Source organism: Planococcus citri, chromosome 1, assembly GCF_950023065.1.
Source record: "Planococcus citri chromosome 1, ihPlaCitr1.1, whole genome shotgun sequence".
In the NCBI taxonomy this organism is placed as follows: Eukaryota; Metazoa; Arthropoda; class Insecta; order Hemiptera; family Pseudococcidae; genus Planococcus; species Planococcus citri.
In genome coordinates, this window is record NC_088677.1 from 43,763,111 (window position 1) to 43,783,682 (window position 20,572).

Here is a 20,572-nt window from a genome sequence, read left to right on the forward strand (position 1 = left end):
GAGTACCTCTACCTACATTAAATTCAGTCTGAGTAAATGTAGTGATTTGATGCTTAGGTGTAGGTAGTGTAGGTACCTATTCCCCACGTCTGGTAACGCGGGGTAAGTATACCTATTTCTTACATTCTCGATTGTTTTAACCTTGACGAAAAAAATAAAATAAAAAACAATAAAGGTACCTAATAAAAATGATAGGTACCTATTTATATTACCTATTGAACCTATATGTACACATTTGGGTTTCCGGACTTCCCCTCACTAGTCAGACAAATGGTCAAATACTACTCTAAGTACATACTGGAAATTCATTGATCAAATTTTTTTTCAAGTTTTTAAATGTTTGATACGCAAACTCAGCAGAATTTTATCGAAGTTTTCAAGAGTCAGGGGTTCTCCAATCAGTGTTACACGGATCAGCATCAGCGTCACTGAGATCAGGGTCTTAAAAGTTTGGGAGACCTCAAAACTTTCTTTTTGGTCAACATTTCCAGAAAATATTGATTTTTTCATCGCAAAAGAAATTATTTATTTTTTTGTCTAAATTTCAACAAAAAAAAAACAAGTTGCAAAAAAATCTTTTTTTCGTCAAAATTGCGAAAAATCCTACTTTTTTGTCAAAACTGTAAAAATTTTCCAAGTATTTGTCAAAATTGTCAACAGGTCTTGTTTTTTACCAAAATTGCAGAAAAATTTTTTACGTTTCTAGGGAGATAATCAGCTACATTACCTCCCGCTCGCTAAACGCTCGGCGGACAAATTAGCGATTCTCTCCCTTAAAAACGTAAAATATTTTATGGATCTGGGGAGATAATGTGATTTTCAACCATTTTGAAGATCACATTATCTCCCTAGTTGCATAATATACTATTACTTGAGATTTGGGTCAAAATTTCTAAACAAATTTTATTTTTTTGCCACGAGAATTTTTTTAAAATCAAAATTGCAAAAAAATAGGTGTAGTGTCTTATCAAAATTGCCAAAAAGCTTGGCTTTTTTAAGCCAAAATTCCAAAAAGACCTTGTTATCGCCAGAAAAAAATCATCTTCTGGCGATAGGTACCTGTACCTGTTTCACTAATTTAAATACAAAATGGTTCAATATATTACTATAATTAGTCAAATATTTCCAACGCAAAAAATTCAAAGGTATTTTTATTGTATTTTATGACAAGAGGAACAAACGTGCATGAATAACAAATACGATGCGATAAACTATTGATCTTTAATTAACTACATAAATTGTAAAAGTTTTGAAATTTAGGCTCAACCACAGCCTTAAAATTAAACATTTGATAAAATACCTTTTAGTGCAAATCAATGAAGCTTATTAGTTAAAATTCAAAATTTATTAATTTCAGATTTTCCAAAATGCTTTGTTTTCCTTCATCCTCCAATTGTTTGAAACCCGGTATAATCGCTTCGCAACGTCTCAGATAATCCGTTATTAAAGGATATTTTTTGCTGTTCACTGGCACATATACCTGAAAAACACGTTTTTTAAATTATAAAATGGAATAAGAGGTATTCAAAACACCTAAGAGTATTTGAAATGTAAGTAGGATTTGGTATCTAAGCATAGAGAGCTAAGTACCTATTACAAAAAAAAATTGTCGAAATATTTTAACCAAATTTCAATGGAGATCTTTACTTTGAGTTGAAATTCATCATTCAGAAATTTTTTTAGCTCTAGAGGTGTTCCCGAATGGGGAGATATAAAGCCTCAAAAAGGAAGTAGGTAATTGATTTTAAAAACTCGAATAATTGAAGATTTTTCTCCCACGATTCGTCCAAATCATACAACGTACCTACGTCAGGCTCCAAGATAATTCATACGTAGTCAAAAATGTTATACTTACTGAAGAATTACTGAGAGTAGTCAGAATTGAGAAATCCGCTATTGTAATTTCATTTCCAGCAACGTATTGGTTTTCAACCAGAAATTTTTCCAGAAAATCGTATCCCTCTTCAAATAGAGCTTTCCACTCATCAGTGATTTTTGTTATTTTCCTCTCTACGAAGATTTTTTTCTGTGGCACAAAAAGTAGGGTAGGTACATACATAGATAATTCGAGTGTATGTAGATGTACATAGTAGGCAATAATAGATTAATCTTTATATCTTCCTCAACATTAGTAAGCTAAGTACCTTCCTAGTACCTAGGTGTATGTGCAATGAACCTGCTACCTTAAATAATAAAAATTCTATGGCAGACGTGAATGATTTGAACTTACTGCGATAGTTCTCACCGATGTGAACAAAATACCGCTATCAAAATGAAGTCTTTGATCGATAACGGCTCGAGCTTTCGGGTCATTTGGATACAATTTATCATTTTTTCCATATTTATTCACCAAATAAGCGTTGATGGCGTGACTATTCGTATTTTAAAAGAAAAAAATGAAGACAAATAAATTAGTACTTATTGAACTGAAAAATTGCCGACTATAAAGTATAGGTAGGTAGGTACGTAAATATTTACAGAATTTAAAACAAACAAAAAACTGAAGTTTAAAAAGAATACCTAATTACATAGCCACAAACAAAGTTTATTATAGAAGAGAAAGTTTTTGGCCGCATAGGTGACCAGATACCTAGACCTACCTATACAATTTGCGTCTATCTGATTAGTATAGGTACCTGGGTACGTGGGTACTTATCAACATTTTCCAAAATTAGCTTCTGCCTACATTTTGCCTACATTTGAAGCATTTCTCAATCACAATACACCCATTTTTTTTTTTTAGTTAATACATAATGTAATACATGTACAGCCCAACTAAACGATCGATAGGTAACTTATTTTTGCATTTTTATAGCACAAATTTGAAGTCAAACAGGGAACAATGCTTTTTGCTCGAGTTGAATCTGAAAAATATTTGAAAATGGCAAAAATGAGCTTCAATTTCATTTTCAAAAACACTTTTTTCACCAAAAAATTTCTGAAGTTGCATATGCGCATTGCGCACATACCTAGACCTACCCTGTCATTTTACGAATGATAAATTCTCAAGTTTTCGCATCAAATAATATGTAGAGTGGTAATAAGTTAAGTCGAGTCATCTTTAATGAAACTAGAAACGTTAGCGGTTATTTTGGTTGTGATTACGAGAAGTAAAAAGCACAATCAGCTTTTTTTTCAATTTGATGCTTTATTACCCCAAAACCCACATAGGCTAAGCGTGCCTTTTGGTATACATATTTTTTTTTTAAAAGTTACTGACTACTGAGTCTTTACTTTTTGTCTTAACTAATTCGACGTGTCTAAAGTTGAAAATTGAATCCATTTTCATTTAGGTAATTTATTTCACTTTGTTATACCTACTAACCTATCCCATATCGCAAATCCATCTTCATCTTGTAGCGTGGGAACTGTGTGTTGTGGATTGAGCTGTAAAATACATAGGTACAACCATTTTACAATTGTGTTTAACGAAATTGTTTCAATGTTTGATGATCATGATTTCACAGTTTAATTTGGTATTAGTATTACCTTATACGAATTAAATTCAGAAAAAATTATATCTATACCTATCACCTACCCACCTTTAGAAATTCCTCTGAACGATGTTCCCCTTTCAACAGATCCACAATCACCAATTCATGTGGTACATTCAAAGCTTTCAAAGTATGGATCACAGCTCTAACTGCTGGACTAAAAATGGAGCAGTACAGTTTCACTGGCATTTTTAAAAAACTGTAACTAAAATAAACAAAAAAGCATCACTAAATGCAAAAAAAAAACTTTTTGTGAATCGGTATACGTACATTCCTCGAATAAAATTTTCAAAAATTTTTATAGATAGTGAGTAAGTGACCAATTGTGGAGTGTATTTAATATTTTCAACTTCAATAATTACATAGACCACGTCAGGCACTGGGTAACAATACAAGTGTACTAACGTAGGTTGGGTAAGGCACCAACCACCGAAGCAAACTCAAAATAGAATATTGCGTGTCATGTTTGAGCAAATACATGATATACTTACTCGTATGTAATGTACCTATGTACTTAATGACTTGTGAGATGATTCAGCTGTACTTCAAGTACGCGGTAAGTAACGCGTTTCAAGGTGTTTTATTCTCGATTATTTTAACTTTGATGAAAAGAAAATAACAAACAAAAATTCAAAACTGCATGGATATTCAATTTGAAAATACACCGATGTATTACATACATTATTTTTACTTATTCATTTTTATCTTGGCCCATTGAGATTGTAGGTATTTTATAATCAAATTATTACGATGTTGTACGTACATCACCCACAACACCATGCATCTACTCGTAGATGCATTTTATTGATTTAATGATAAATCGACCATAATCGCATGATCATTACATAAAAAAAGGTATAATCATAGCTTATTTTATACATGAAGTTCCATTGTAGGGGTAGAAATTTTTTGAAAATTTTTTTTCATGATTTTTATTTTTACAAGTTGAATTTTGACAGAAAATGTAGGTAATTTAATCATTTTTTTTCTGCTTTTGAACAGAATAATGAATTTTTATGCAAAATTTAAATTTATTAATCATTGTTTTTCAGGCTTAAAATACTCATAAACATGAAAATATTGAGTAAAAAAAATCGCTATTGCAGGTGGGTAGTAATATTTGACATCAGAAACAATAATCTTCAATTTTAGGTACGAAGGTTTTCGGATTACGTGAAATTTCAGCTTTTTTCAGAAAAAAAACTTTGAAGGCAATTTTCTCAAAAGTTGAGTTTTTCAAATTTTTAGTTCTGGATTTTTTTTGGAGTTTTTTTTGCACTTTTTGGGCTTCTATCCAGCTCATATGATTGCTCCGGAGGTCTACTTTACATCCCCCCCCCCACCCCTAACTCAATATCGACCAAATGGGCCCTTTACCTGCGGAATGACACATATTAATCTGAGAGAAAGTGGTAGCGCAATCCGGATAGCAAAAGTAAGGTGTGTAGGGGAATTTATTTATTATACATACACGCTTGATTTCTGTGTGGTAATCTTTATGAGAAGAAAACAAACGAAAAAAATTGAAAACTACAAGTAGAAAGTAATAGTTAATGAAGTATGTATAACCCTGAAAAACATCCACATGACCCACATCACAATTTTTACCATCCCCATTTCTCTCCAATTCTATTTTCAAATGATTAAAATAATGAATTCGGTACCTACCTAGGTAAAGGTGCTTAGGTATATCATTTGCGTTCATAAATAATTATACTTACATGGATTAGCTTGGTTTAGGCTTAGGCAAGGTAGCCGGACACTGTATCTATGTACTTACTAAGTACATATGTATAAGCAAAACACATAACATTCGAGGCATTGTGAATGAATTTTATTACATTGTAGGTAGATACCTTACTTACTTACCTACCTACATACCTACGTACTCGTACATACATTGAACGCATAATTTTTTTCTAAGATAAGAAATGTACTAATGATAGAAAAAAGTGCAAAGGAGTATTTCGAGAGATAATTAACAGATATAATGCTGACCTGAAATGATTGATGTAAGTACAAATCATAAAAAGGTTTAAAATATAAGCCCAACCAAAACTTTAAAATTAAAAATTTGCTGAAATAAGGTAGGTACTGGTGCACATGAAGTAGGTTTTTAATCATTAATTTTCAAAGTTGAACGATTTTAGAATTTCAGAAATTTTTTGTTTTCCTTCATCTTCCAGTTCTTTAAGGCCTGGTATATTCGTTTCGCTGCGTTTTACATAATCCGTTATTAAGGGATATTTTCCACTGTTCACCGGCAAAAAAATCTGGAAAAAACAATAGTTTCTTTATAACCATTTGAGATATCGATGTACATCATACCTACTTATAAACTTGGTTCTAGTCTATGCAAGTTTTATTAGGGTACTATAGTTTTATGTTCTTTTTCCCTCCCAGTGTATCTTATCAGTTACCTATCTTTAATATTGTGTATGAGTGCAGTTTCACTTCTTCGATCGCATATGCATTTTTAATTCCCTTTGTTCATAAAAACAGTTTGGTAATCAGGTTGTTAAATATTATTTTTCTATCCAAAAGCGTAACAATATTTAAATGGGTAAGACAATGTAAAACACCTTAGGACTGCAATTATTACAACAAGAATTAAAATTAAAACGATCATCATCGAAGTAGCCGTAGGTACCTATACCTAACTAGCACAGTGTGAATAATAAAAAGAACGGCAAAAAGTTGCGCTATGTTCTCCACTAAAATTGTTAAAATACAGCATAGGTATTCGAGGATTTTTTTTATGACAGACTAAATAAGGTACTCACAACCAAATTGCTGAGTGTTGTAAGAATTGAGAAATCCGCAATCGTAATATCATTTCCCGCAGCGTATTGGTTTCCAACCAGGAATTTTTCCAGGAAATCGTATCCCTCTTCGATGTAAGATTTCCATTCATCAGTGATTTTTGTTATTGATTTTTCAAAGAAAATTTTTCTCTGCAAGACAAAATTTTTTAATTAATATTCAAGTTCTACCTAAATGCTCAGACATTGGTTAATACGGTAGGTAAGATGAGAAATAAGTCTTGGATCAAATTCTAAAACGGAATTTAGTCTTTACGCTTCGATAACTCGCCAGTAAAATTTGTTGCCCCTTACCTACTTGTTCTCTATAGACACTAACTCCTAACTCTTCGTATATCCGTTCCAGAGAAGCATAAATTGATTTTTTGATTGAAAGTCCAAGTACGTAGGTAGGTACGTATAGAAACATTTTCAATGCAATTTATACTTCATGTTTCATCAACTTGCCTACGATTAGACTGACTTTAAAATTTGACTTCGTCATTTTATAAACGCATTAATCGTCAGCTCAGCACTCATAGATAAGCTATTAAAGATAATTAAATCGATTGGTGTTTGCGCAACATTAAGTAGGTATGCATAGTCGAACAAAATTATCCTCTTACCTACTCATGAAAAGTTAAATAATTATGGGTGGGTCATCATCAAAAAATTGGTTTTAAGCACATATTTAGCGCATATTCCGATGGTTAGCGCATATATTTAGGAAAAAAAAACATCAAAAATTGATGCAAAAACACAAAGTTTTGAAAAAAAATTAAAAATTTGTTGATTTAAAAAAATGAAAATGACTAAGTAGGTACCTTAATTTGTGATCTGAAAGGACATCTCGTTATTGGCTTTTATCGCCTCTCAAGTTTTTATGCATTTGATTCATTATCTTAATATTTAAACGGCATTTAGGTACTTAGGTACCTCTACCTACGTATTACAAAGTTAGCATCTCTATCTAAATAGCAGTGCAAGCAGTACGATTCATAAAAATTTGAATGTAGACAGGTAATAATTTTAACTTACTGCGATGGTTCTCAGTGAAGTGAAGAGTACGCCATTATCAAAATGAAGTCGTTGATCAACAATGGCTCGAGATTTCGGATCTTTCGGATATAATTTATCATTTTTTCCGTACTTATTCACCAAATAAGCGTTGATGGCGTGGCTGTTTGAAAAAAAATATATATAACATTGAGTGTAAAGATTTTAAATTTTGAAGTAGGTAATTCATAAAAACTTGGAAAATGCAATGCATAAGTGAATGCATAATAGTTATGTCTGCAATCCACTTATAGGTACCAAGCTCACGATTATTTACTTATGCTTATTGCCTATAGGTAGAGGTACTACCTTAATGCTTTTTGAACAATAATTTTCACTCCCAATTACAGATTTTCGTAAAGGTATGCGATATGCACATTCAAATGAATTGGAATAATTTTATGAATTAGATAAGTATGTACCATCCTAAATAGGTAGATAATGTTTATTCTACAATTCGAAAAAAACCAATAAGTATGTAATTACTGGAATCAGGTACCTAACTTATGAAGTTATGAACAATTAACTTAGAGGCTAGTTATGCGGCCAACTCATTTAAAAAAAGGAAAGAGGTTCGTTTCAGAGAACTTAAACATCGGTTGGGTAATTATAATGATTTTTCATCCCGGATACCTTAGTAGGAAATTAATTTAAATTTTTCTTATTTAATTCGAACGAAAAGACGGAAAAAATCTTTACTTATTTTATTTTCCTAGACAGGTAAGTACTCGTTGAATTCAAAAAAAAAAGTCGTAGCAGTCTGCCGCTACGTAAGAGCCAAATTTTTGTGCCAGAAACATTGAGGGCTCTTGAACTACTCGCACCCTCGCTTCGCTCCTGTGCTTCACCTGTTTTTGGGGGGGACTTTGTCCCCCCTGCGCCCCCTTGGGCTTCGCCCACCTACCTCCTGTGCATGCTTTTTTTCATGTTCTGCGCTTCTCTTGAACTACTCGCACCCACGCTTCGCTCCTGTGCTTCGCCTGCCTGTGGGGGGACGTTGTCCCCCCTGAACCCCCCTTGGGCTTCGCCCAACTCTCTCCTTCCACTGTTTCCTTCTTATATTCGCGGGGGGGGGACTCCGTCCCCCCTGCACCCCTTTGGGCTTCGCCCAACTCTCTCCTTCCGCCGTTTCCTTCTTATATTCGCGGGGGGACGTTGTCCCCCCTGCACCCCCGGGCTTCGCCCAACTCTCTCTTTTCTCCTTCAAAACATGTAGTAACAAACCGGTCTTGACCCTGATTTAGGTAAAATGGGGTTGGAAGGCTGAAACCAGGGCTTCAAACCCGAACGTTTTCGGGTACGGGTATCGGGTACGGGTACAGATTTATTTCTCAGAGAATCGGGTACGGGTATCGGGTACGGGTATGAAAATTTTAAATGTTCGGGTACAGGTACGGGTTTGGGTATTTTAGGTGAAATACCCGAACTGTACCCGATCTATCGGGTATTTTCGGGTATTTGGGTTCAAAATAGTCTCTATCGGGTTCGGGTACAGGTTCGGGTATTCCTCATTTCATTTTTCGGGTACGGGTACGGGTTCGGGTACAGAAATTGTTGGATTTTCGTTCGGGTATTCGGGTATTTGGGTACTTGGGTACGGGTACGGGTTTGAAGCCCTGGCTGAAACCGGCAAAAGGCACTTCGGGTACATCCTCCCAATGTACTCTGAAAATTTGGACCCCCCTAAGTCAATTTGGAGGGCCTGTAAGCTTGGCTAAACGTCAAAAAACACATTTGACCCTGGAAAGGGGTCAAATAGGGTTGGAAGGTTGAAACCTGCAAAAGGCACTTTGGGTACATCCTCCCAATGTACTGTGAAAATTTGGACCCTCTAGGTCAATTTGGAAGGGCTGTAGGCTTGGCTAAATGTCAAAATTTTCAAAAAACACATAAAATTGATGAAAAAATCCACTTTTTTGACTCTGGAGAGGGGTCAAATGGGGTTGGAAGGTTGAAACCTGCAAAAGGCACTTCCGGTACATCCTCCCAATGTACTGTGAAAATTTTAACCCTCTAGGTCAATTTGGAGGGGCTGTAGGCTTAGCTAAACGTCAAAATTGTCAAAAAAACCCGTATAATTGATGAAAAACTCCACTTTTTTGACCCTGGAGAGGGGTCTAATGAGGTTGGAAGGTTTAAACCTGCAAAAGGCACTTCGAGTACATCCTCCCAATGTACTGTGGAAATTTGGACCCTCTAGGTCAATTTGGAGGGGCTGTAGGCTTGGCTAAACGTCAAAAAACACGCAAAAATCCACTTTTTTGACCCTGGAGAGTGGTCAAATGAGGTTGGAAGGCTGAAACCCGCTCAAAGCACTCAAGGGGGCGCCCTCTCATTGTATACTGAAAATTTGGACTCCTACGGTCAATTTTAGGGGTGAGGGGGTCAAAAATAGGGGTCAAATGTGGTTATTCCCACCTTAATCAGAGTGGGGATGACCTAGGAAACTGAAATTTGGATATGTTGATCACAATAAGAGTACTGACCAATGGTATAATTTTGGACTCTTTTCATCTTTTTGGGGTCATATTATGCCCCTCCAAAAAGATGACCTTTCTGTAAAAATTGGGTTGGAAGGTTTAAACATGCAAAAGGCACTTCGGGTACATCCTCCCATTGTACTGTGAAAATTTGGACCCTCTAGGTCAATTTGGAGGGGCTGTAGGCTTGGCTAAATGTTGAAATTTTCAAAAAAACACGTTAAATGGATGAAAAAATCCACTTTTTTGACCCTGGAGAGGGGTCAAATGGGGTTGGAAGGTTGAAACCTGCAAAAGGCACTTCCGGTACATCCTCCCAATGTACTGTGAAAATTTGGACCCTCTAGGTCAATTTGGAGGGGCTGTAGGCTTGGCTAAACGTCAAAAAACACGCAAAAATCCACTTTTTTGACCCTGGAGAGGGGTCAAATGGGGTTGGAAGGTTGAAACCTGCACAAAGCACTCAAGAGGCACCCTCTCATTGTATGCTGAAAATTTGGACTCCTAAGGTCAATTTTAGGGGTGAGGGGGTCAAAAATAGGGGTCAAATGTGGTTTTTCTCACATAAAATGGGGTGGGAATGACCTAGGAAGCTGAAATTTGGATATGTTGATCACAATGAAGGTATTGACCTATGGTATGATTTTGGACCTTTTTCGTTCATTTGGAACCATATTATGCCCCTCCAAAAAAATGACCTTTCTGTAATTTTCAACTTTGACCCTTGAAACTTCGGAGGTCAATTCTAAGTCCTAAATGAACCCCATTTCTCAAGTTTGATTTTATTTGATCAATTAGAACAGGTTCCAGGTCATAAAATGTAAAAATTCAAGTTTTGGTGAAACTTCTATATAAATATCTATATAAATACAGGCTTGCTACAGCTTATACAGGCCCGTTTCTGGAAGTGACATCGACTATCCGAGACCCGACGCGACGTTCCGAGGCCCGTTAGCGGGTCTCGGAACGTTTTCCTATTAAAAACTATATTTTCATGATGTACACACTTCAGGGATGCTATAGACAAATTTTTGTCTGGGACTCACAAAGTAGGTATCATACCTACAGTATATACAGCTTACCTTACTTCACCCCACACAGAAACTTCATACTCGCGCCATTCCTATATAAATCACTCCTTGGAGATCGCACCAACGTCTCTAGACCAGGCTTGATAGCCGCTAGCAAGGCGCATGCGCGAACGAATATACCAGGCACTCTTTGAAATTTTTCTAATTTCGCACATGTGGGTAGGTATATGGATTGGCAACGTGTAAATAAAAAATTGCTCTGTTTTTCTATACGCTCGAGTCGTACTAATGACGTTTGTGCTTTAGCAAATAGGCAAAAATTAGTGCCATAGAAGCTCCTCCTTGCGAACAATGCACGATGTTACAACATATATCTATCTACCGAGTATTGTCAAAGACGCGGGCCTCGGATCGTCAGTACGATGTACCGGGTCTCGGATAGTAAGCAAGTTCCATATAAATATATATATATATAAAAACTGACACACCGGGAATCGTCTAGTTTGAGCTCAAAACGTCGAGAACTATCAAAATTTTTCATCCCCGACCTTTTTATCCAAAGTTGGGCCTACCGCAATAGCCATCATTTTTTACAAAAATTTGGCTAAAAATGAGTTCTATTTTCCTAGATTTGCAAAAATTAATTTTAATTCGATTTTTTAATCAATTTTTTTCGATGAAAAAAGAGTAGGTATCTACCTAACAGACTCACTAAAAAAAACCTTGTTACCCAATGATTAAAAATGTCCAAATTTCAGATCGCGTGTTTTGGAATCTACTAATAACATATAATTTTAAATTGAAATGTAGGTACGAGTACATATATTCAATTAGTTATTGCTAAAGTTAGAGACTAACCTTTCCCATATAGCGAATCCATCCTCATCTTGGATTGTGGGGACTGTATGTTGAGGATTGAGCTGTAAAATAGAATAATTTTACTGCTATAGGTACGTGTCTCCATAAATTGTTTCAAGTATTTTTGATGTGAAACGGTTATGATTTAAGGAAATGAATTGAAGTACGATTCCATCAAATGAAATCATTTTACATCTATATTCAACAATTGTTCAAGTTTTCAATGATTATGATTTTAGGGTTGAATCTCATACTAACTGTATACCTATACGAATTAAATTAGAAAAAAAGTTCATTTAGCTGAAGTATTTACCTTGAGAAATTCCTCTGAACGGTGTTCTCCTTTTAACAAATTCACATCTACCAATTCATACGGTACATTTAATGCTTTCAAAGTATGGATAACAGCTCTGACTGGCGGGCTGGCAATAGTGTAAAATAATTTAACAGGCATTTCAATAGAACTGTCGAAAAATAAAAAAAATAAATAAGGACGTCTAAAAAAAAAAAAAAAAATACTCACCCTTTATTGAATCTGTACCTACATTACTCGAATAAAGGTCCTCGAAGAATTTTCAAGTAAGTAGGTGAATAACTTCGAAGAGTAATGAATTTTTCAATCCTAACAAGTCACGTCAAGTTACTAATAACAATACGAGAATACTGCGTAACCATCAGATTTAAAGTGGAATATTCCGTTATACCGGACCCAAAGTAATGGTTGATGCGAGGTGCTTTTAGATGTACAACTGGTAACACAGGTTGCTAACATTCTCGATTGCTTCAACCTTGATGAAAATAAAATGAACAAAAAAACTCGGAAACTAGGAAGATCAATTATAAATCATCCACATTCAAATCGTACCTATAATTATTACTTTGTAAACGCCTTTCGTAGTTACGTTCATCAAAATTTTACATGCTTGCCTACTTACATGGAAAACAATGCAACTACATAAATAGGTAGTAGGTACCTAGAATGGAATAATTGATTTTGCCATTATTTCAAACAATAGAAATCAATGAAATCATACACTCAATCTGGCAACATCAATCTTAAAAATTTAATTTCATAAAACCCGAAACAGATACTCACGTATCGTATTCGCATCGAAGTACGACAATTGAAGAAATTAAATATAATCTAGGATCTATCTGTGTTTTATACACACTTGACATTCTCTATCATACACAATGTAGTTAGCGTGAAAATAATATTATGCATATAGTCCGGCATATGACAATAGGAGTAATTGCACCCCCCCGCCGATCCTCCGGGACAACTTTTTCCTTAAAGGGAACATCCCAAGGAACATTTTAGAGCAAAGTTGCCAAAAAAAAAGTTGGCCTTACTTACAAAATGGCGGCCATTTTGATTGACAGGTCAGCCGAAATCGCAGATTTTGCGTTTTAACATAGGACTTGCACGAACTTTTTTAAACTTTACAAAGGTAGATCGAAAGATCATGCAAAAACTTATCACCTGTCAAAATTTCAAATGCTAAAGTGCGTTTTTCGATTTTTGGTGAATTTTTGAAAATCGAATTTAGGCCAAAAATGAGGGAAAAAATCAAAATTTTACCAAATTGACCAAGAAAGCTGAAATTTGGGATATACCCTATTTTCGACATGCCAAATCGATTGAAAACCGTTTCAACCCGTTTTGAGCAGTTCTGGAGCCTCCAGCAGATTTTTGAAACTCGAAATTCCCACAAAATTCCATCAAATTGGAGTTGTAAAGCTAAAATTTATTCTAAAAACTAATTTCAATACGCTACGAAGTACTGCAGGTGAATTTCAAGTCGTTTTGGATCCTCCAGCAACTTTTTGAAAATTCCTAAAGCCTCCAGCAGATTTTTGAAACTTTAAATTTTCACCACATTTCATCAAATGGAGATGGAAAGCTGAAATTTACTTCGCAGACTACATGGTGGTTTCAAATGTTTTTGAAGCTTCCAGCTACTTTTAGGAAATTTCAATTTTCCAAAAAAACGCCATACAACCTTTCAAAAAGTTGCTGGAGGCTCCAAAACGACTTGAAATTCACCAGCAGTCAACTTCGTAGCGTATTGAAATTAGTTTGCAGAATGAATTTCAACTCTCCATCTTAGTTGATGAAATTTTAGGGAAATTTCAAGTTTCAAAAATCTACTGGAGGCTCCAGTAATTTTCAAAAAAAAGTCGTTGGTGGCTCTAAAATGACTTGAACTCACCTGAAGTCGTCTTCAGAGGCCGAGGGTGTTAGAATTGGAGTGTAGAGTAAATTTCAGCTTTCCATCTACATTTGATGAAATTTTGTGAAAATTTAAAGTTTCAAAAATCTGCTGGAAGCTTTAGGAATTTTCAAAAAGTTGCTGGAGGATCCAAAACGACTTGAAATTCACCTGCAGTACTTCGTAGCGTATTGAAATTAGTTTTTAGAATAAATTTTAGCTTTACAACTCCAATTTGATGGAATTTTGTGGGAATTTCGAGTTTCAAAAATCTGCTGGAGGCTGCAGAACTGCTCAAAACGGGTTGAAACCGTTTTCAATCGATTTGGCATGTCGAAAATAGGGTATATCCCAAATTTCAGCTTTCTTGGTCAATTTGGTAAAATTTTGATTTTTTCCCTCATTTTGGCCTAAATTCGATTTTCAAAAATTCACCAAAAATCGAAAAACGCACTTTAGCATTTGAAATTTTGACAGGTGATAAGTTTTTGCATGATCTTTCGATCTACCTTTGTAAAGTTTAAAAAAGTTCGTGCAAGTCCTATGTTAAAACGCAAAATCTGCGATTTCGGCTGACCTGTCAATCAAAATGGCCGCCATTTTGTAAGGCCAACTTTTTTTTTGGCAACTTTGCTCTAAAATGTTCCTTGGGATGTTCCCTTTAAGGAAAAAGTTGTCCCGGAGGATCGGCGGGGGGGTGCAATTACTCCTATTGTCATATGCCGGACTAATACCTTCTTACCTAATACCTAATACCTATCTAGAGTGTTCTTCGCAGTCACTGTGATATTTTTGTGCTTAAAAAAAAGGTCGGTAAAGTTGAATATAGCAGACTCCCGATTATCCGATGTCAATTAGGGTGGAGGAGGCCTCGGATAACTGAAAAAGTCGGATAATCGATTTTGTATTTTTTACTAAAATTTAATGAAAAAAGTCGGGACACGAAAAGAGTATAATTAAAAACTTTAAAATTACATACCTAGGTAACCAAAAAAGTTCATACTCATGTTAGATATGAAAAAATGAACTACTCAATACATCAGATTTGTCAATTTTTTCTATCAAAAAGAGTGCATGTTGGTGATACACTATAGCTTGCATTGCAATAGAAATGACTATTCATGCTTAGTACATGTACTAGGTATACGAGACAAAAACTGTAATTTTACACGAATTTGATCGAAAATTCAGCAATAGTCGGATAAAAAACATTATCCGACTTTTTTTGGTCGGTTAATCGGGAGACTTCGGATGCACTTTTTTGATCGGATAATCGGGAGTCTACTGTAAATATAATTCTAATATTTTTGTTCGATCCCGTAGACGTATTTTCGGTATTTTCAAACATAAAAGTAAATAAAGATGCTCAATAATTCTGCACACCCTTCATTTATCCCAATTTTGGTGAGATTTGTCGCAAATTCCACATTCATGGATCAACAGAACTTATATGTACGTTGTTTGACATATCAACCTTGAATTTCAGCACGTAAACTCTATTATATCTGATTGCGAACACCCATGATGATTATCTGAACGGTAAGTAGCTTGTAATTGGCAGTTGATTAAAGTTGGCAAATAAACTGTTCCGTGCAGCCTACCTGAACCCTGATTATCCAAAGAGTAACATCTAATATAAGGAAAGAAATGCCGACAAAACTGGAGACATTTGATCAGATAATATGTATTGATTAACAATTTGTTTCGTTGACTTGTACAAAGGTATGAAAGGCATCCAAGAATGATATAATTAAATATGAATGCACGTTTATTTCGATAAATGTGAAATACCTACAATACACATTATCATTATGCGGATCACAATGGGGAAAAAGTATTAGGTACCTATAACGATTTTAAAGCGTTTTAACGAAACACATTATCAACATTTGACGCAGCCTGTTCTTATTTAGGAGCGTTCTCAAAAAATGGGCAATTCGCAGATTGCTTTACATAAATATGAATTCTAATAAATGAATGCAATGCATCTAAATTGGAATAGTCATATTTGTCGGATACGAGTTAAAATGACTTTTTTTCTTTTTTCTTAATTCCAAATTTATCGTGGAATATGACAATGTTCACATGGTAACTTCACAATTAGATAACATACTTAAAGATGTAGGTAAATAATGAAAAAGAATGACGAAAACAGTTTTCAGATGCAATAATGATGTAGAAAAAAACAATACTTTTCTCAAAAATGGATCTTATGGTTAAAATATCCTCACGTGTTAAATCAATAGGCATTAATTCTTGTTAAAATACATCTTTATGAAAGTTATCGTAATGGTATAACGCTTAATATAATGAACTACATTGCATGAAGTGCTTAATTTTACTCAGTTAACGTTACCATTCATCTTACAATAACACCTCACGTCTCTTAACTTGAAGCAAACGAATATAATTAAAATATTCATAATTATAGTAACAATCACATGTTCCCATACTTCGAATAATGCAGGAAAGTCAACTTTAAAGAGATAAACTTTTTTTTAAAATAACTTCTATGCAATTTTCAGTTTCCACTTGTATTTCTCAAACCTACAGATAATACAACTTCATTAAGATAATTGAAATTAAAACGTAATTTACATCTAAAAAAAAAATGAAAATTATATAAAAACCAACGCATAGGTAAATTCGAATACGAAAATATTAAAAAAAGAAAAAATACTGACTTCGGGAAAAAAAAATTACTCCTTCATTTTTTGGTGTAAATTTTAAGATAACGAAAATTTAATTGTTTTGGTAAGGCATTGAACTCAAATGACTATAAGCGGGAAACAACGAACTGCTGTTAGTAGCATAATGAGAGCGCATTTCAGAATTAATACTCGCACAATTCTGATAATTTTTCACTAAATCTGAACATTGAAAAAATAAATACATCAATCATTAAATCGCACAATTACCAAGATTTTTAGATGATTATCAGAAAAAATTGATAAAGAAAAAACTTGTAGAGTGAAAATTAATTTCACGATAACTTAAAGGACCAGAATGAAAGCCGAGAATGAAAATAGAAAAGGAGCAATAATTTCAAAATCAAATATGTACATGTGTACATCAAAAATGTTGAACTTCATAGTTTTTTGATCATACCTAAGTTGTATTGGTATTACCCTATAGTAATGATCACTCTACAGACATATTTACATAACCATTACATTACCTTCTCTAATTGCAACCATTGTTGGCCTTGGGAGAACATGACGAAAAGCACAATGAGGTTTTAAACAACCGGTGGGTTGCGATTCCCAGTAACAGGGTATTTCTTGACGATTTTTCTAAAAACAAAAATTTCAACCTTTGAGTACACAAACGATTTTATGCTTTTACATTACATCACATTCGGTATTCTGTACATACTTTCAAAAGCATGTGTCTAAGATTGCAGTGTTGTTTGGCACATTTTTTCAACTTCCAATCTTGGCATACAGTTTCACAACCTAAGGCAGTGGGCTCGTGTCGAAAAGGACATAATTCAGCCTGTAAGATTTGAGAAAGTATTAAGTATGTAATGACATAACATTTTGTCAACGATAAACATGAAATACATGTTATTACTTCAAGGATTACAATTGCTGAAAGAGATAATTCATTTTCAGAGAAATGCAATAGATTCTAACGTACCGGCCATTTAGTTATAGCTGAAAACAATCAATTTAAAATGACTTACTTTTTGACAGGTAGAGTAGTAATAGTAGTAGCAATCTTCGTTGGACTTGTTCGTCATTTTGTAGAGCTAGAAACAAAAGAGCAAGTTCCATTGGAAACTTCAGTACGTACAGAATTTGAGACATGCCATAATGGCATACTACACAACAAGGAAGATTCAGAAATGCCTTTACTGCTACATGCAACAATAGTATTTGGTTTGGTAAGCTGCAGCTCATAGGCTATACATACTTCTGAGATAAAATATAGAAGTATAAGACAGCAAAAGTTGATCAAATTGGTTTAAATACATTACTCAATCATAATGAGGAGGTTATCTTACCAAATAACAGTGATGGAAGAGTTTCTTATTTCTTAGATCGACAAACAGTAAATGACCGAAAAAAAAACAAACTAAATTTAAACGTACAAAAATTAAAAAATTAAAAATATAAATTCTGAACTGGAATCAAAATTGAAAATTAGGAAGTTGGTTAGTTTCATAGTTTGAACATTGAGATTGAGGGAACTCGAAGTGGGGATGGGGAAACGGAAAGGAAACCGATTTTGGAAAGCATGAAGGTGTAATCGTATCTGGAAGGCATCCTTTTTTACAGTGCTACGATCTAACGATTAATTTCAATACCACTAATCGGAAAAATGAAAATCGAATTCGAATCTAATCGAATAGCATTTTTCAATTTTTTTAAAACGGTCGAATCGAAAGTCGAAACAACAAATTATTACAGAACAGAAACTTAGACATTTTCCAATTTCCAAATCGTTTGAATAAATTTTCAATTTTGCATTTTGTAGGTACATCTACATGGTACATATGTGCGCTGACCACTGAAATCTGAATTGAAAATTGAAATGATTATTGAGAAAGTCGAAAAGATTTATCATCGGTTTGCAAGTTTTGTTTTCACTTTTTAGTAGATTCTGGGTACTTGAGGATTAAGGTTTTGGAGTCTCGAACTCGCGATTTTTCGAATGTACTCATTAAATCAAAAAGTGATGTAGAATTACATTTAAAAACATAACGAGAGAGAAGAAGTAAAAATGATTTAATGTAGTAACAAAATAATAATTATCTTTGTTTATATAAACACGATTTCAGTTCAATCTCTGGTAATTTTTTCTTTTTATGCTTCGAAATGGATGATTTCTTCTTGAAGTCAAAATAATAAAATGCTTCATCAGATAAATCTTTCTTTACAATGGTAAATCCATATTTTTCGACGTCTTGAATGAATTTTTCTACCTTGTCAAATCGGCTCTTCACTTCGGCAATTTTCATTAACCCACTGCAATAAAGAAGAACGTTACAAAATTAATAATCGCATTCCAAGAAAGATCTAATAACAGAAAATGGGTGACAAAAATCTAAATCATGGGTACACTCACTCGATTTTAAGCACTCGATTAGCTTCTTTGATAAATTGCGATAAATTAGAGCCCATTAACGAAAGACAGAAGACTGCAACATTAACTGAATTACTGAACAAATTGGTCTGCGACATATCGCATGCTGTAACATATTTGTTAGTGGCGACTAAATCGAAAGAAAACACTTTATTATCAGTTCCATCCAAGGTCTGTGCTAATTTTGCTTGACCACATCCAAAATCAGCGATTACTAGTCGTTTTTCTGATTTCAACCTAAGAATATCAAATTCATCGAATGTTGTAATACCTAATGAGAATGACAATGATTTAAAATATAGAATTTCATCTTACACTCGCCGTATATCTTTTATTATTTTATCAATTGGGTTGGTTGGCCACAAAGATGCTTGTTGTTCGTATCCTTCATGATATGCTTCGAATTCTTCAGGGTTCTTCGCGAAATAATCTTTAGCATCAGTACTCGAAGATACGTAGAACTGTTCATTCAAATATCTTGAAAATAAATCAAAATTAATAGAATGTTTCGAGTTGAATCATAGATATAACTCACCTAAATCGAGATCCTCTCAGTTGCTCTAATAATCTTTCTTTCAATGGTTTATTATTTCCTTTTGAAAATTTTTTACACAATGAATTACGTTTATCGAACACGAATCTGGTCTGTTTACTCGTCTTGTTGGCTTTTTTACGTTTATCTTTGCTCTGCTTCTTCGATTGATTATTTTTATTTTTTGAAGCATGTTTTTCACTGCCCCCAGATTTTTTCATGATTGATGAATCAAGAAATAATTAGAAGTCGTTCTCACAGAATTACAATCTGGAATTTTTACTATTTATAAGAATAAGAAATAACTCCATAAGAATTAAAGAAAAGTGCACATCAAAGTTCACATTTTTCGTATTAAATTAATTCAAAATTTTCACTACAGGCTACAACTTATCAATTTTTTATCAGCTTTTACAATACCACCTATAGTAAAAGGCCTGAGCGCTGAATTCTTATCAGCTCTGACGTCACCACAAGTAGATGACTCGATTGTGTTTACCATTTGAATTTTAACGTATGTTTAAATGACGAATTCGTGAAATTGAGTAAAACTTTCGTTAAAAAAGTTATTTAAATTATGAAATTCAATTATTATTTGTCATAAAATGTGTTCTAGTAATGTAGTACTGATGTTTTCAATCACAGATGGTGTTGGTTTATTTGATTTGTGTACAAAAATGAATTTTTTGCGACTCATTCGTGTTGTGTAATTTGAATGAATAGTGATGTAAACTGTAGATTAAAATGAAAATTAATGTGTACTAGTGTGTTGTACCGGAATGATTTTGTAATGAAATAAGTAGTTAGTGAACAATGCAATCGCATCAAGTTGGAGAAAAATCTACAATACATTTTAATTTTCAAATCTACTTCTTAGACCAGCCATGCTAAAGCTGCTATGATGGATAATGGATATTAAACAAGAAATCATCAGTATCTCAAACCAATTGAAGCAGCTTTAAATTCCAATCCAAAATACTTAGGATGGATTTCAACAGGCATAAATACAATGTTTGCAA

At 34.0% G+C, this 20,572-nt stretch overlaps 3 protein-coding genes across 4 annotated transcripts; all 3 read right to left on the minus strand.

Annotated features, from left to right (window-relative positions):
• Positions 1-1,133: 1,133 nt before the first annotated feature.
• Positions 1,134-12,488, minus strand: LOC135834955 (uncharacterized). Its single transcript, XM_065348964.1, has 12 exons — positions 12,266-12,488; positions 12,034-12,184; positions 11,721-11,782; positions 7,334-7,475; positions 6,278-6,448; positions 5,620-5,767; positions 3,765-3,933; positions 3,543-3,699; positions 3,326-3,387; positions 2,231-2,372; positions 1,856-2,026; positions 1,134-1,480 (listed from the first exon to the last, which is right to left on the minus strand). The coding sequence occupies exons 2-12, from the start codon at positions 12,172-12,174 to the stop codon at positions 1,331-1,333; spliced, it is 1,515 nt and encodes a 504-aa protein (XP_065205036.1). The 5' UTR covers positions 12,175-12,184; positions 12,266-12,488; the 3' UTR covers positions 1,134-1,330.
• Positions 12,489-15,597: 3,109 nt separating this feature from the next.
• On the minus strand, positions 15,598-18,203 carry LOC135832130 (zinc finger CCCH domain-containing protein 11A-like). 2 transcript variants are annotated; one of them, XM_065345154.1, is made up of 6 exons: positions 17,940-18,203; positions 17,619-17,684; positions 17,309-17,428; positions 17,112-17,226; positions 16,618-16,803; positions 15,598-16,480 (listed from the first exon to the last, which is right to left on the minus strand). In XM_065345154.1, the coding sequence occupies exons 2-5, from the start codon at positions 17,673-17,675 to the stop codon at positions 16,676-16,678; spliced, it is 420 nt and encodes a 139-aa protein (XP_065201226.1). In that variant the 5' UTR covers positions 17,676-17,684; positions 17,940-18,203; the 3' UTR covers positions 15,598-16,480; positions 16,618-16,675. The 2 variants fall into 2 exon arrangements, with proteins under 2 accessions (XP_065201226.1, XP_065201227.1); XM_065345155.1 differs by lacking the exon at positions 16,618-16,803 and having other exon boundaries at positions 17,940-18,186.
• Positions 18,204-18,647: 444 nt separating this feature from the next.
• On the minus strand, positions 18,648-20,024 carry LOC135832127 (uncharacterized). Its single transcript, XM_065345150.1, has 4 exons — positions 19,557-20,024; positions 19,337-19,498; positions 19,004-19,258; positions 18,648-18,903 (listed from the first exon to the last, which is right to left on the minus strand). The coding sequence occupies exons 1-4, from the start codon at positions 19,772-19,774 to the stop codon at positions 18,687-18,689; spliced, it is 852 nt and encodes a 283-aa protein (XP_065201222.1). The 5' UTR covers positions 19,775-20,024; the 3' UTR covers positions 18,648-18,686.
• Positions 20,025-20,572: the final 548 nt, after the last annotated feature.